The sequence below is a fragment of the Struthio camelus genome, chromosome 2 (assembly GCF_040807025.1).
Source record: "Struthio camelus isolate bStrCam1 chromosome 2, bStrCam1.hap1, whole genome shotgun sequence".
Taxonomy (NCBI): Eukaryota; Metazoa; Chordata; class Aves; order Struthioniformes; family Struthionidae; genus Struthio; species Struthio camelus.
Window position 1 is genome coordinate 150,761,110 of NC_090943.1, and position 17,593 is coordinate 150,778,702.

The 17,593-nt window shown below is 44.5% G+C and overlaps 1 protein-coding gene across 1 annotated transcript in view; it reads left to right on the plus strand.

Moving 5' to 3' along the window:
- The first annotated feature begins 9,106 nt into the window (after nt 1–9,106).
- The window catches only part of TMEM64 (transmembrane protein 64), a 58,778-nt gene continuing 50,291 nt past the window's right edge, over nt 9,107–17,593 (plus strand). Inside the window, exons 1-2 of the mRNA XM_068933081.1 lie at nt 9,107–9,886; nt 15,783–15,938. Of these exons, the coding sequence (XP_068789182.1) occupies nt 9,122–9,886; nt 15,783–15,938 (921 nt within the window). The 5' untranslated portion in view covers nt 9,107–9,121. The remainder of the gene's footprint in view (nt 9,887–15,782; nt 15,939–17,593) is intronic.

Sequence of the window (17,593 nt, forward strand, 5' to 3'; positions counted from 1 at the left end):
AGTTGAAAGATTTGTTGTAGCCCAGTGAAGGCTACACAACTTTGAAACAGTTAAAAAAAGACTGAGCAGCAATGGTACAGATGGCTTTAAAAGAGCTAGGCAGCCTTCACATGCAAACTCTGTAACCAGGTAGACATCCGAGCTAAAGGAGAGACAAGCTGTGAAGTATAAAAATGGAGACCTCTGGCGGCTTTCAGGTTTCTGGATGTCTTTGCCTGAGCATGTCTATTAGAGGCACGGATGATTCCTCTGCTTGCTTAATAATGCTGTATTCTCTTGTCTACAATAGTCCTCTGGATTTTAGTGGCTGCAGAAAGTATAACTTTGCCCAGGATACAGTTAAAAGAGGGCAGACCAAATTGCCTCCCGATAAGACTAAAATCAATATGTTGTTAGGTCTTCGGAAGCCTTTTCTGATTTTATCTAACAATATAATTTAAACCAGGTTTACTAAATAACTTTAGTTTAAATATACGCTTTGGGGTATTAAAGAAAGAGCAGTTGATATCAGTCTCAAAGTCAGTAAGTAATTTCAACATGTCCTAAGTTTTTTCAACACAGTTAGTCTGGCTTTGTTGAACCTGGTAAAAGGTGCTATTTGGGAATGTTTGTTTTCAAAAGTCCAAATTGCCACGCACTTGGAATCCTCTTTGTGTAAGCTATAGTCCATATAGATCTGCTCTGAACATAGGCAAACATTTAGCAAACTCACTAATCTTATTTAATGTGTGCAAGATTGTCTCCTAGAGTGTTAGAAGTTCTTCCTTCTTGTCATGGAAAAGCTGCCGTCAAATGCAAAAAAGGTTTCTTGAAGGTTGGCGCGGGTGGAGTGGTCTGGAGGCTACAGAGATCAGGCTCTTTTATGTATGTCCCTCTACCCTGTTTCTTGTAGTCTCTCCTGTATAACTCCATTTACGTAGTACTAAAGGGCTTTTCTATGTTTACAGCACCTCTTGCGACTTGATGGAGGGGGGGAAGAAAACCGAAAAGAACACACAGCTCTCTTTCATGTGGTTTCCTATCAACATATTTTCTTTAAGTCCTGTCAGCCCTCTCTCATCTCATCACTCGGCTGCTTGTGTTCTGTGTTTATCTCCTAAGCTGCTGGATGTGAAGCACCTCTTAGAAGTTACTGAGTGTTCACTAAGCTTGCTGAGGACTATTGAACTCTTTCAAAAGAAAGAGAGGACACTCAAAGCCCTTGGCAAAGTCCTTATTGCGTGCCTAATGGATTGCTGCTCTTGCAGCTACCTGGTGTCCCAGATCTCAGCTGCTGGAGTAGTGGTGCAGCCACCAGAGCGAAGAAAAAGTAAAGGAAAAAGTGGAGTTTTCCACACTTTCCATTCCTCAGTATCAGTACTTAATAGGTAAGACCACTTAGAAGAGACTGGGAACCATTTTCCACACTTAACCGTAATCTGCCGCCTGTTTAAACTACACGGTAGGGGAGCATCAGCCTACCTGCTGAACTCTGACTTTCGGGGCTTCTAATTTAGGTGCTCTTTTGCATGGAGTTGGAGCTATAATAATTTGAACGGGAAGCAAATTAGGCTTCAAATCATGTTTTGGCTGGTGTTTAATGTAAAATACGAATGTTTTTGCAGAGGAGGTTTGTAACTCCTCCGTTAGTCTGGCTGGAAACTATTAAAAAAAATTCTATATATATCTTACAACAAAGATTATAAACAGGTAGCCTGATGTAATTTTGCTTTGCTGCAGTAACAGTACCTGATACAGCATAATACTTAGACAAGAGTTCTGCCATTGGTTTGAGAAGCTGGGATTTTTCCAGTCCTGGTCTTTCTACAATGGCATAAAAACCTACCATGTTCAAAGCCTGCCAGCATTTATCACATTGGGGTTTCTCAGATAAGGAGTAACTGCAAAGATGGGAAAGGGCTCCTCAAACTTGGCTAAGCAAAAAGCTAACTAAAAATCAAGATAACATATAAAAAAAAATGCTTTGAGCTTCTTTCTGATCTTAGATTGCTGTAGCTGAGATCAATGGCCTGCTTTATACCAGCGAACTTTTTAATATGCGTTTGTTTATCCAGCTCGCAAACTCAAATACAATGTTCTACTTCACTGGTGAGTTGAAGCTAACTTTAAAGCTGTTTGACAAAGCTTAACATTATAACTCTGTTAAACATTACTGTGCTGTTAAAATAGAATCTTTGGATCTTCAGTTAACTTTTAAAGTTAAATATTTTTATAAAAATCACTGATCCAAAAATAGTAGGAGAAACTGATCTCTAATCTATAACCCTGCTAGACCTCACCGCGAGCACAGAAGTAAGTAAAAATATAGTCTATTTTTCTTTGCTTTGCAACTTTAGTTTAGTACACTTTAAAAGGAGATAGATACACTTCTTTTATGTACGGGATTGGATTGTAAATGTTGCAAATGCATCAGAATGAATGCGATAGCTTGTTGAGGTGTACCAACTATACTGCTAGAAAGCCATGGAGATATGGAACTGATGAAAATGTGATACTAAGGGTATGTTAACATTTTTATTTTGCTAAATTCCTCCCATTAAAAGTGCCCTGAGCATGGCATACATTTATACATGCTTCTTCTTTTAGTTATTTTTAAATAGAGAGCAGTTTGTATGTAAGCTATCTCACTATTTTACTGTGACAATTAAATTCATTAAATATGCTTTGCTCAGTGTACTTTATTTCATAATATCCAAAATTCATTTGGAAAGCACAACTCCTAAACAAAACAGTGCTCTCAAGAACTTCATCAATTATTCTGTTGCATAAAAAGGCACATTCCAAATTTGTGACGCTTGTAGAAGTAATTCTATGGCTAACATTTTGAGGTGCATTCAACTTGTGCACAGTGCAGTTCTGGAGGAGAGTATGGCTATAATAACCTGGCTTTTCTTCTATACCCTGCCATTTCCTAGGGCTGCCAATGCTAGTCCAGTCCCCAGCATCAGCTTTCTAACTTCCAAACTGTAGGCTAGCAATTGCCCCTGGCTAATGGGGTCTTTTGGCAACAAAGCAACAGCAAATCTCAGTCATGTCACGCAATGAAAAATTGGCAGAAGTTTCCTCTGAATTAACTTAAGAATATCCTTTTGCAAGGAAGACCCATGTGAATTTCTTAAGATGAATAAGCTTAAATTTTCCATTACTGTAACAATGGAAAGCAGTTGCAGATGGACTGAGGAAACAGTTGCATTTTGGCTTTATATATAAGGATGTTTAACTTCTTAAATTTACTCTTTCTGGGCTAGGATGCTGTAATGAATATGATGCAATTCATCACAAATTGGGGGTTGACCTGCTGGAAAGTAGCTCTGCCGAGAAGGACCTGGGAGTCCTGCTGGACAAGTTAAGCATGAGCCAGCAGTTTCCCCTTGTGGCCAAGAAGGCCAATGGTATCCTGGGGCTGCATGAGGCAGAGTGTTGCCAGCAGGTGGAGGGAGGTGATCCTGCCCCTCTCCTCAGCCCTGGGGAGGCCTCACCTGGAGTTCTGGGTCCAGTTCTGGGCTCCCCAGTACAAGAGAGACATGGCACTATTGGAGAGAGTCCAGCAGAGGGCTACAAAGATGATGAGGGGACTGGAGCACCTCTCCTATGAAGAAAGACTGCAAGAGCTGGGCCTGTTGAGCCTGGAGAAGAGAAGATTGAGAGGCGATCTCATCAACGTGTACAAGTATCTGAAGGGGGAGTGTCAAGAGGATGAGGCCAGTCTCTTCTCCGTGGTGCCCAGCAACAGGACAAGAGGTAACGGGCAGAAACTGAAGCACAGGCAGTTCCATCTGAACCTGAGAAAAAACTTCTTCCCTGTGAGGGTGACTGAGCCCTGGAACAGGTTGCCCAGAGAGGTGGTGGAGTCTCCTTCGCTGGAGATATTCAAAACCCGTCTGGATGTGATCCTGGGCAATATGCTCTAGAGGACCCTGCTTGAGCAGGGAGGTTGGACTAGATGATCTCCAGAGGTCCCTTCCAACCTAAATGACTCTGTGATTCTGTGAAATTCCCATAGTTCTAGTGAAATGGACTTTTTTAAGGTGTGTCACTACCGATCTAATACCAGAGTGATCTCTCAATATCTTCCCTTGAATTTAAATATTTCAGCACTTTGCTTTATGTATTTGATTTTCTTACATGCCTTACATAATGGTTTTAGGTACCTTAAAATATACAGTTCTAAAAAAACTGTTTGAAATGTTTCTTGTAAAATTGTCATATATATTTTCTATATAACATGTATGAAGATAAACATTTCATTTTCAGAATTACAGAATGTATGATATCAAATTATTGAAAGTTTTAACATGATGTTAGTGTACTTAGCAGGGAGGCTGGAACTGCTTATAAAATTTTTAGTCCCATATGCAGGCATCTAATCAATCCAACTGCAAAACAACATAGACCGGATTCTCACCCTAAGTATAAAAAAAAGTTTTAACATGATGTTAGTGTACTTAGCAGGGAGGCTGGAACTATTAATAAAGTTTTTAGTCTCATATGCAGGCATCTAATCAATCCAACTGCAAAATAACATAGACCGGATTCTCACCCTAAATATAAAAAAAAGTAGTCTTTACAGATACATTTCCTGAGTTTATGGATATTGTTTTTCCCCTTTGGAAAAATGTGTCTATTTAAAAAAACATTTTCTGATCTAGATAACTCAGATAAAACGGATATGGGCTTTGTTACATCTCGATCAATTTTTGCCCCCAAAATGAAAACATTGATCATAACTCGTGTGACCTGCTGGCTGATTTACTGCTTTTGCTGGCAACAGGGCCGTTCCTCTTCTTGCACTTCCTGCTCCTGATGGAGCGACATCACAACTTTCACATGTCATTTGAAAGCTAACAAATCTCATATAAAGCTACATGATGGCTCTTTTTCCTTTAGTAAACTTCTCATTACAGAATCACAGAATCACAGAATGGCTGAGGTTGGAAGGGACCTCTGGAGATCATCTAATCCAATCCCTCTGCTCAAGCAGGGTCACCTAGAGGAGGTTGCACAGGATCACGTCATTCTCTAACAAAAATCTGTGAATCCATATGTATATAACAGCCTAAATATGTGGTGCTTAATCTATAGTCTGTAGACCTAATTTGGTCTAACAGAATAACTCCTCTGGTCATGGCTTGCTCCTGGCTAATCTCTTCCCCCAAATCCTTGCAGCTCATCCCCTGTTGGTGTATTGCCTGCATGAGCAAAGTGTACGCACTTTCCTTCATAGGGACATTAAGGAATGACAAGGAACATTCCATATAGACGGAGGCTCTTCTGGTGACAGAATGGGCCTGCTGCTGCCAAAAGAATGGGCATTCCTGACATAAAGCATTCGGTTGCAGTTCCCTCAAAAGGGCATTCAGATTACTGTCCACAGAGTTAAATAGCATAGGCATTTAGAAGTAAACTGGAGTTAGGTCCTTAATACGACGCCCTCAAAGAAGTTCTGCTTCTCACTCCCAAAGAGCAATTCAGACATAACTATGGCAAGCTTTCAGGAGCTGGCAACTCAGAATTATTTTGGTTCTTGATTTGTGCCTTAAAGTATACTACTATTTCTGGCTTCAAGACCCCCTTCAGCATGGAACAGAAGCGTGGGACTAAATGAGTCATGTCTTTCATGTCAATAAGATGACTCACATGCTTAGTTGGGTGTGTTTGCATACGAATATTACTTGAAACAAAAAATGAGACGGGAGAAGCAGAGTTCCAAAATTCAAAATAGCCTTCCTCAGTTCGTCATGCAGGATCAAGGAAATATCTTTTTCCTACAACATGGGCCTGGAAAAAGATGGATGTTTTCAGTCTCTGTGGCAAAAAGTCTTCAAAATCCGGTACAATCTGTATCATGAGAGCATCCTTCTGTAGAAACAAGCACCTTTTCTTGAAGCAGAGCAGTCTGCTGTTTGTTACTCTGTGCCCCTCAGGTTTTAGATTGATTTGTTAACAAGCGTCAAACTAAAATATTGAGACAAGAAAGACATTAACTCAAATGACAGGTGAGTTTAAAGCGAATTTAAGTAATTCAGTCAGAGGAAGTATGAGAGCAGTTTTAGTTTTAGTTGATGTAACATAATTATTTAAACTCATATGTACTAAACCTGTATTTTTATCCCTACTTCTGAAACAAACACCGTAAGTACTTTTTTAAAGACTAGGAGAGGCAACATTTACTGGAAATATTCACTAAATCAACTAACTAGCTTGGAAAAAAATGGTCTGTCTTTTGGAGCACCAAGTCCTTGTCTAGGTAAGGACTGGTCTATTAAAAGATATTGCGTGACCCTGCAAATCTTGCCTTGCTTATATCATCACACCGCTGCAACTGCAACATCATCCTTAGTATGGGAATATTATTCACCGAAATAGTCTACAGGGCAGATCATTTAGTCTAGCAGCTGGTAAATTTTCAAGGGTACGTGAGGTTGTTTTTTCCCCCCTCCAGATAAGAGGGTAAGCATGCTGGAGAAAGCTTGTTGGAAGCAGCTGACGCTGCCTCTCAGCTATGTGTAGGATCTGGCTTGTGCGAGGGAGAGGCTCCCAGCTCTGCCGGATTCCTGCTGAATTCCGGAGGACCTGCTGCCGCTCCAGGGCACTTATCCGAAGATGCTGCAGCTCCTATCCCAAGATCACGCTCTGTGTCACTCAGAATCTGACTGTATGTTGTCTTTGCTTCCTTGTGTGTCTGTTCTTCCTTGATCCACAGATCTGTACGAAGACAGGATTAGCCACTTTAGGGGCGACAGGTCATGGATGAGATGAAGGACTTCCAGCCTTTTTATTCCCAGGGACTATATGCACGCAGCTGGGGTCATGTACAGGCAGGGATAGAAGCCGCTCCACTTATAAACTAGATAAATTATTTTCATAGGTTGGAGTCTAATGTCAGGGCTGTCATTTACACAGACCATTATGTTCCTCATACCCTTTCATGGTCCCTTTTCAGTTCTGTTTTCTGTGAGTATAGACCCCTGTAACATTTAAAAGTGGCAGTAGGAGATTCATTCCAGCTCTACAGTTTTAAGGAGAACAAAGTAATGCACTGTGAATGAAGAAATGTAGAGACAGCATAGAGGAGGCTGCTCTGATGGGCACTTCAGCTCAAGCTTTTTCATATTCTGTGAAAGTAACCACACAACAAAAAAACCCACAAGCTGAATCCACACGAAAGCCACATATGCTTTTACTACAAATATAGAAATTAAGTTAATATTTTGTCTTGGTTCTTTTCTACTGAACTTATCTTAAACCTCTTCCCAGTTTGCTGAAATGCCTTACTGAACGTGTAAGTATGCCCATCATCCTTTATAAGCAGTATCGCAGGGCTTTCTCGCCATTGTTATTCTGTATATACGCCCTGCCTGTTTGCATCATAAGTAAAGAGCACACACCAAATCAAATGATCACATTCAGACACAGATAACAGCAAAAAAGCAGATTATGTGGAAGCTATTTACAGCTTTCCTGTGGTAGAGTCTGCCCGGATTGCTTCATTCTACTGCTTTGCTCAAAGACATCTGTCATTTTCTTGGATCACCCTGGTTATATGACTTCTAATGGTATATTTTGCAAGGGAACATATTTGTGGTACATTTTGCTAGAGACGTTCCTCACTTGGAGACTTGGGTTTTTTTTCTTAATCATCCTTTAACCTTTACAACTCCCACACGCATTCTCGCTTTATATACACTTGCAAATTCCCCCGCAGAAGCACGTAACGCGGCTGTCGCGCGCCGCGCTCCTACGCGACGTAAAGAAAACAGACCCCTGTGTCTTCCCCCGCGGCTGTCATGAGCAACGCCGCATCAAGAGCGCCTTAGGGAGGCCGCGAGCGGAGCCACGGCTTCTGAGCAACGCCCCGCTAAAACAGGCCCTCACCCCTTATTCAGGTTTTTAGTCTTCAGAGCAATGGCGCAAAAATCAAGCACGAAGTAGCACACAGCGTGCCCAAGCGGGCAGGCACACCGAGGAGCCGAGCGGTCCCGATTTTCGGACGCGGCAGGCGGCCTGGCGGAGGGGCGCGAGGGGCTGGGGCGCAGCGGGTCGCCCGGCGCCACGGCCGGGGTCCGCCGAAGCCCAGGCCTGTCGCCGCCAGCGCAGCCCGGCCGGGCGTCTGGGCGAGCCGAGTTTTAGCTCCCTTGTGAGGAAGCGAAAACCAGATGGTTTTGTAGAGCAAAGGGTTCACATAAGGCACGAAACGTGGCTTAAAGGCCAGAGAAGCCTGATGGTCACTGCCTAATCGGAGATGCCGCGCCTACACCCTTCTCTGGCAGGAACAGCTGAATTTTAAAGGCGGTAACGTTTGAAGCCCTACACTGAAGGCGCTTCCAGGGATGAAGAAACGGGTGGAAAACGGCACCCTCGCTTCAAGGCAGGCAGCGCGGCAACGCCGCCGCCCGCCCCGCCCGGCGCCGGCACCGGCAGGGGCCGCCTGACGCAGCTGCGAGCGGGCAGCGGCGGCGGGAAACCCCGCGCGGGGCCGGGCCGGGCCGGGCCGAGGAGGGGCCGGGCCGGGGCGGGCCGTGCCGCCGCCGCTACCGCCGCCGCCGCCGGGGAGCAGGGCGCTGCCGCCGCCCGAGCCGAGCCTCCTCCCCCTGCGCTGCGAGCGGCGCCCGGGCTGCCACATCGGCACCGCCGCGCCGCCCCGAGAGGCGCTGCCCGGAGCGGAGCGGAGCGGAGCGCCCCCGCCGCGCCGCAGCCGGAGCCCGAGCCCAGCGCGCCGGGACATGGAGCCCCGCTGCCGCGGTTGCTGCTGCTGCTGCTTCTGCCGCCGCCGCCGCCCCCCGGGACTCGCGCTCCGCCAGGGCCGCTGCTGCCACTGCCGGGACAGCCGGCGCGGCGCCGCCGCCTAACGCCGCTGCCGGGCGGCGCGGCCGCGGGGAAGGGAGCGGCGGAGCGCGGCCGCCGCGGCCCCTGCGCCCGCCGAGCCCGCGCGGCGGCGAAGCGCGGCCCCCTCCTTCCCGCCCTCCCGGCCGCCGCCTCCCCGCCCCCGCCGGCCCTCGGCTGGCTCCGCAGCCGGCAGTGGGCCATGGCGGGGCGATGAGGGAGCGGCCGCCCCTGGCCGCGGGCTGCTCGGGGAGGCGGGGAGCCGGGGAGCCGGGGAGCCGGGCGGCGGGGCGGGGGGATGTGGGGTGCGGGGGCCGCGGCGCTGCAGCTCCTCGCCAGAGCCGTGAAGCAGGCGGCGGTGCAGGGGGCCCGGCAGGACTTGGGCCGCTGGTTGTCCCGAGCCGCTGGGGCGGCGGCGGGAGGCGGCGGCGGCGGCGGCGGGGGGGAGCCCGTCGGCCTGGAGGCGGCGGGGGCCGGCGGGCTGCTGCTGGGGCCCTACGCGGAGGCGGGCGGGCTGCCGCCGGGCGAGCTGCTGCTGTGCCCGCTGGCCGAGGCGGGCGGCGGGCCCGCGCTGGCCGAGGCCCGCGGCTGGCGCTGCTCCTGCTGCCTGCTGGGCACCTGCTGGTGCAAGAGCTGCCTCAGCGTGTGCGCGCTGGCGGCGCTGTGCTTCGCCTCGCTGGCCCTGGTGCGCCAGTACCTGCGCGACCTGCTGCTCTGGGCCGAGAGCCTGGACAGCCTGGCCGGCGTGCTGCTCTTCACCGTGGGCTTCATCGTGGTCTCCTTCCCCTGCGGCTGGGGCTACATCCTGCTCAACGTGGCCGCCGGCTACCTCTACGGCTTCGTGCTGGGCATGGGGCTGATGGTGCTGGGCGTCCTCGTGGGCACCTTCGTGGCCCACGTGGCCTGCAAGCGGCTGCTGGCCCGCTGGGCGCTGGCGAGGATCCAGGGCAGCGAGAAGCTCAGCGCCGTGGTCCGCGTCGTCGAGGGCGGCAGCGGCCTCAAGGTGGTGGCCCTGGCGCGGCTGACGCCCATCCCCTTCGGGCTGCAGAACGCCGTCTTCGCGGTGAGTGCGCCCCGGCCTGCCGCAGGCCCGCGGCGGCCGCCCGGCTGCTGGGCGGCCTTCGCTTTGGGTGGCTTTTCTCCTCGGCCCGCGGCGACGCGATGCGCAGGGAGCGCGTGGGCTAACCGCCGAAGTCTTCCCACTGCGCTGAGCTGCTTTGTGCTGTAATGGAGGAGGAGGAGGCTCTGGGCGGAAGGAATCTAGATTTTGTTCTCATTTAAAAAATAAAATAAAAATCCAGAAACTAACCAAAGCAACCCCACCGCCTGCTTTTGGTGGTGGCTCTGCTGTGCATAACCAGGGAAGGAAGGAAGACGCCTTGTTCATGGACGTTGTGTTAGGATTGCTGCCCGCTTTCGTGCTTTTAGGACTGTAGTGGTAGAAGGAAACATCAAGATGCTGTGCAGCAAAATCTCTGTGCAGAAGAAGTTGGGGATTTTAAAATACCTGTGTTTTTAAAAGTGATTCGAGTTAAGCAAGCCTGCCAGATCTCTCTAAACTTTGTAATATAAATAATAAGATTGGAAAGAAAGAAGGGGACGGATTAAAATTCTTTCTCGGGTCAGTGGATCGACATAGCTGTGTACGTGGATGTAGCATACATCCAGCAAAGCTCTAAACAATGTTAAGGCCATATGCGTTAAAGAAGGAAAATAATTTGGGAAGAGCGGGAAGGTACAGACACATAGCTGAAGAGGGACTTTGTAAACTGGAGGGGTATGGAAATTTAGTTTAAACCTAAGTTTGGAAAAGTGTTGGACTTGCTTTTCTTTCCTGCTTTTAAGTTAGTACATATTTTAAGAATAATTTATTATTTACGATTTATGATCTTTAATTAATCTCTGATTATTTTAAAGGAGAAAGTAAAGAAAACATAAACTTTGCTTTTTTTTTTTTTTTGGAGTACATGCTGATCATTAGATTGGTTTCAAACCCTGTGCTCTTCCTGAAGGCTTTGTCTAAAGAATCTGGTTTGACTGTGTATTATGCCTCAGTTAGGTCCACAAATGTGTGGAAATCCATACAAAGCACAACAGATAGCAAAATGTTTTTAATGTTTAATAGTAACTCGTGTATGTTTTAACATGAGAGATCATACAAACAAGCGTTATGGTCTGCTGCTTATAACAAACTTGCCTTCCCTCATCTGCAGTCCTGATTCTGTCTGCTTTTGACGTGCTTGCTTAATTTTGACAGTTTCATCTGGTTGGAAGTGAGTAGGTCACCAAACTCTGAATTTGAAGAAAAACTTAAGGTAGTTTAAAAAACCCTGTGTAAATTAAGTTTCCCACCCACGTTGATTTAAAATTGCAGGAAAGATTTAAAATCGCTGTGTATAAAACTTCTAATTCGGATGTGTGGTGTGCTTTGGCATTAGTCTCAAGAGTGGCAATCTGTCCATAAAAGGTGTAGCAACTTAAAAAGAAATGATAGTATCCCTTAAGGAGAATGTGAAGAAGCTTAGCCATTCTGTTTACTTATTGATATTGCTGCAGGGTTGAGGAAGCTTAGATTTGTATGGCGAGTGCAATCAGAGAGGAGGGAGCAGGCCCCAGTGTCTGCGAATCCCTCCAGGATCGAAGTGGCAGGTCCTGGTTTAGCAGAAGATGCTTCTACTGCAGTGTGACCCCTTAAAGCAGGGAGAGCTGTTGTACTTGGGTTATTCGTGGCTTCTGGGTGTCACCTGAAACAGTCAGCAGATGTTCTAGAGCAGTATTGGATCTGGTGTACAGCTGACCTGAGAATTACCAAGTTAAAACATTTCCCTTCATGGCCTAAGCATTCTGCTGTGCCTGTTGGGAAAAGCCATTCAGCAGAGTATTCAGGCCAGTGTAACAGTAAAATGATGCCGTAATCAGTGGTTTATAAGTACTGCGAACTAAATAGTTTTCTTCCCAAGGGAAAGGTTTCAGTATAAAAATAACATATATGGAAAGGAGAGGAAACCAGATTCCTGAGCATACTAAATAACTTGGATGTTGCCTCCTAAAATCAGTTTGGGGAGCTGTGTTTATTACTCCTGATTTGTTACTCTTACAGTGTAATCAGATAAAACAGTGTGTTCAAATTTTAATCAGTAACATTTGATGTGAACTACTGCATTACTGCAAAACTTCCAGTATTGCATGCAAATTTGGGAATTGAAAGCTGTTTCTCACTGCGAGTTAAGTTTAAGCTACGTATAGAATACTGAATTCTGCTCGCGCAGACTGAGCTATGATTTCTTGGAAATCTGACTTAACTGAAAATTTAATGTTCTGCTTAGGAGATTTAAAATATAAGCGGGTTTGGGTGTTGTAATCATTCATCTATTCCCCTTACTAGCAACTTACGGGATGAATTGTGAAAGAATTGTTTTTCATAGTAAGGGAAGGAATAGTGACCTCAAGTCTTCAAGGAAGCTACATGTCTTTAATTTTCCAGAGGGCTGGCCTTTGCTTGTTTTCTGTATGAATATTTATGCTTATAATGAAACTGGAGATGCTGAGAATGCTTAAATGAGCGGGATGGGCGGAAGTGACGCGTGGAGTCCAGGGACAAGGCGTTTAGCTTTGAGGCGCGAGGGGAATTGGGAACATCTGCAGGGGCTGCGATTAGCGGGTTTTTACAAGTTCAATGGTCTGTTTTTCAGCTGAGGGCTTTGAGGAGGTTGATCTGCAGGAAAGTACAGAGATGGAAGGAAGACGGTTTCTTAGCGTTTGAGTGGTGATCATATTTTTCTGAAGGGTTTTCTTCTTACCCTATTTCTTTACCCTGAAACGGGGTAAGAACAAAATTGACAAGAATTTCTTAGCTTCTCACCAGCCACGCACTAAGCCACGCTTGCTTCCTAAGATCAGTCCGCTGCTCTTTGGGAAAGCACTGAGCATGAGGAGCAGTAGGGTAGTGCAGTTACCTGCTTTTCTGGAAAGCCTAGGAACTTGTAAAATGAAAGCATGTTCGTGTTTCTCTTTGACTGGGTTTAAGCGTAGTTATCGTTTAAGCGTAGCTCCGGGTAGCCGGAGCTAGTAATTGGGATGGTCCGGTGGCGCTCTCTCACTGAAGTGTTTCCCCATGCACAGCCCTCTCCCCCCTGCAACTCTGAGCAATTTGAAGGCAGGTCTGTAGGGAGGCTTGGTATGCAGGTTATTGCCTCCTTCCAGCTAGTGGGTCCCTGGAGCTAAGTTTGTGGAAACTGATTGTAGGTTAGCTTAGCTCAGAATTTGTTTTTTTTTTTTCTTTTCCCCTCTTTGGGAGGGATATATTATGTAGAAATCCAATTTGCCTGAAAATCTGAGAGTCCAAGTGTTGTTCTCTGGTTCCAGAAATGCACGCGGTGGAATCAAGAGTTCAAAAAATGGTATCTCCTTCAGAGGAGCATGCAGGCTGCTTACTGTGCTTCTTGGAAAGTTACTAGCTTTTTTTTGTTCTGTTTTGTTTTCATTCTGTATCTGCTTTTTCTCTCAGAAAGCAAAGACTATCAGAATTGTCCTTTGCTCTCAGTAGCTAAGCCTACCTGATCTGAAACATGTGGCTTTGTAAATTCAGGGGGGAGAGATGTGCTCCAGTCCGCAAAGGCGTTTGACCCCTAACAGTACCCTGACACAAGCGTTTATTCTTTGACAGAAAGGAACAGAGATGTCAACTGCAAAGAATCTGCAAAGGTTGGATCAGGCAAAGCCTCTCCAAGGCCTAGTCAGAGAGTTTCTGGCTAATGCTTTTGCTACCAGAGAGGTTAGGAAGTTCTTAATTTTATTTTAGTATGTAGTTTGGTCTGGCCTGTAACAACATTACATCTATCCTTTCTTTGGGATTTCATTGTTAACTTTTGTTCTCTTGAGCCTCCCTTAGGAACAGAGTCCTGATAGAAAATTTCCCCAGTTTGGGAGAATTCTCGAGCACATAAAGTTTTACAGAAGACAGATGTGGTCCACTGTAAGATATACTGAAAGTTTCTCAGGTTTCTTAGGTGGAGTCTTGGCCGTCAGTGGTGCATTATATACCTACTGTCTGCTTCCTGTGGCTTCCGGAGGAAGGTTTACCTCTGCAGATCTAAACCTTGCAAACCAGGGGTTAAAGGAATATTTTCTACATGTTTTTTTTTCCTCTCTTATTAGCTTTCATTTTCATGGATTGCACAAGTCACAGCCCAGTGTGTCTGTTGGCAGTCTCTCCTTCGTTTGGAAACAGTCTCTTGCATGGCCCCGAAAGGTCCAGTTGCTTGAGGATACATCCAGACATGCAGGCATGTTCCTCTGCTACTGAAGTGTTCCTAATACATATTCAGAACTGAAAGAGGTGCCTAGGAGTGTTAAAGCAATCTTTGGGAAGCTTCCCAGCTCCATTAGATTTAATGACAGTGTCCTACTTAGCAAATCTTGCCTCAGCGTTAGTATTTCAGGGACTTTTAATAGCAATTCCTTCATTCCCTCGGTAATAAGGGAAGTTTCTGTTGTGCATTCTTATTACACGGCCCAGATTACTGTAATATTAAAAAAGAGAAAAAATCTTTAGAAAGCATCTGTCAAATATGAAATCTGACATAATTATATAGTGCTTTTTCATTAGAAATCTAAACTAAACTTCCATAGAGAGGAAATGTATTATTTGTGTTGTCGGTGTATATTTAAGTCTATAGGAACTGTAATTTGCAGTGTGAAGTTTGGAATTGGCTTATTGAATCTTCTTCCTGTGAGTTACTCTTAATCTTTATGTTCCATTGCATTCTCCTCCTCCTCCTTTGCCCTTCCTTCCTCCAGAAAACTTTCCACTGGTGGTCTGTGCTTAGAGCTCTGAGAATTCAGCATTGTGACTTTCATAGTAACCAGCATTTATTTTAAGAACAGCATGATGAAATGAGTAACTTTGCTGCTTTTCTCTCGTCTTTGACATTGTACAAAACTGTCAAGGTCAATAATTTCCATGTAGACTTCTAGGTTTAGGGGCTGTTCTTAATTAGAACTTGTTTTGTTATTATGTGATCAGCTGAATTGTCTGGAAGAATTCCTTAGACTGCTTATTTCAAAAACTGCTTTTTTTATGCTTATGTTATTTTTAACCCTCTGTTTCCCTCTATTTTCATTTTCTTGCATAAATATCTCTTGGACTGTTGACTCTTGCATTTAATATTTCTCAATAGCTGCTGATACCAATTTAGCTAATGTGGTGTAGTTTGTTCCTGTATAAACTGTCTGCATAGTATTTGGAGTGACTTGGAAGAGAAGTTGCTCACCAAAAAAAAGGAAACTCTCTTTAAGTATTATTTAAGTATTAAGTTTTTTTCCTGCGGATACTAACAACAACTATAGCTGTGTGTTCTAATTTATATTTTGTTTGCTAATTAAAGTGTGATATAAAATATCTTTGGCAGAGGTTCTTAATGAGCTATATATATAATTTCCTTTGTAGAGGCAGATTGTATCTGCCATTCTGTGTATCTAGGTCGTACTTAACACAGTAACATTTTGAACAGATTACCTCTTCATTAGTTTTCATAGATGTAAAACGCAAAGAAAATAGATGATAACTATCACATTTTGCTTTAGACCTTCATATTTGATAATGTAATTTATTCCTGACAGTTAGAGCATAAATTGTAGGGCTCTATTTGCCAGGAAGAAATGAACATCTAATGAACGGTGTAATTGCATCCTTAGTAAATGACTTTGCACAGAGATGTTGTGTAATGCAAGGTGAAAAGAAATAAAACACCGTAATTTTAAAATGGCGAGATGAAAACTAGCCAAATACTGTTTGTTGTATTACCTTAGGTTCACTAACAGTGGAAACGTTTAAATGAAGGAATAAAATAATTTTTTTTTTTTTTTGCATGGATGGTTGTGGGAGAGGTAGTCTGATTAGTTATGCATGTAGGTTATACTGAAAGCATGCAGGGTTTCTTACACTTTCTTTTGTTTAGATTACAGATTTGTCACTACCCAACTACCTGATGGCTTCTTCAGTTGGGCTGCTTCCTACTCAGCTCCTGAACTCGTACTTGGGCACTACCTTGCGTACCATGGAGGATGTGATTGCGGAGCAAAGTGTTAGTGGATATTTTATATTCAGTTTACAGGTAAATTAAAATCATTGCTTTCACAGACTTTGTTAACATTAATGTCAGTCCTTTTCGGACTGTTTTCGTAAGCGTTTGGAAACGTTATCTGCTTCTTCGGTTTGAGCATGTTTCTTTGTCCCTCTAATTTCTTACTGATCTGCTGTGCCAGTGGGATTTGAGACAGGATTTTGCTTTTGGAGCTAAGCAGGCAAGTTTCTTTCCTGTAGCATTGTCTCAGTCATTGAATTTTTTCTTTGGAAACTACATCTCATTAGGAATGTGCATAAGCTATAGAGGGATTCTGCACTGCTGGTTTGTCTTTCACGTTACACAGCCGCCAGTGTAAACGAGGTGGGCTAGGAGGTTGTGGGAGGGACACGACTCAAGTATTAATGCTTTGTAGCTGCTCTTTGTTGGGCATAAGAACTCTGTAGTCTGAGGCAGCTGACCTGCTGCAGACTGAGAGTCAAGCAAATATGGCATATGGTGTTTAAAAAGCAGCAGTTTAAGTGTTTGATTTATCTGTGTTATATTTTCAGTATATTGAGTTAAGCAGGGCTGACATTTCTTTTTCACAAACTTAATGACTGCTAGATACTCAGCGAAATGGGTTTCCAGTGCGTTTTTTTTTTTTTGCTTTTATTCTCTTCTAATAGAAGAGTTTTAATTCTTTCATACCTCATATGATACAAGGCAGACGTTCTCAGTGTTCTTGAGTTTCTTTTTCTCCCACAGTTCTCTCTTGTCAAGTTTTCTTCTCTTGCCTTCTCTGGTCATCTCCAGCTGAATTTTAGACTTGTCAGACCACCCCTACAGAAGTCCATGTGCTACCAACAGTGTGCTCTAGACTCAGAATCTGTGCAGTATTCACTCTTCTCATTGAATACTCCCAATTTTGCATAGATCTTTTGTGTGAAAGGTGCTGAAGAAATATCATTCAACTAATGGCTAAATCAAAATATCCTAATTTTGCAATTCAGTAAATTTGTAAGAAGTATATGGTACATAGCTTAGCTGATGATATTGGGTTTTTTTAATAAATCTCAGAGGAAAGCTTTAACTTGGAGACCATAGTAACCATAAATCATTCATCTCATCTTCCTCAGTTTTTATGACCAGAAACAGGTGTTTAACAATGCGAAGACACAAACCTACTCCAGAAGGATTTTAATTCCCCCCCCCCGCCCAAACCAAACTTACACTTAAATGGAACATATAATTATAGCTTTAATAGAACAGGTCATTAAAAATAGTTTAAATATCTTTACAGACTATTAATGCTTTGGGAATATGGGATAAATAGTTTGATAAACGAAAGTGGAAATCAAAGGTTACTTATCAGCCTCACTTTAGTCATGAAACCTCATTTCTGGGGTAGTTTACTTCAGAGGTATTTTCCTTCTTTTCCCATTACAATTTGTTTAAAATTGCATTGAGTCTCTTGAGGATGTATAGGATGCCAGTGTAGCATAGCTGTAACTCATGTAAGTGCTAGCTGGAGAGGCTCAGTGTATGGACAGGAGTGGTCACCTCCTTGAGAGCGGTTTTTAGGAGTTGACTGACTAAGCCTAGGGCAGCCTGTTAGTGAAGTAATTGCGTGTTCTCCCACTTTTTCTCAGATATCTGCCCAGTGCTTTGCCTGGCTGTGTGGCTTTGATGGGCTTCAGTTTAGT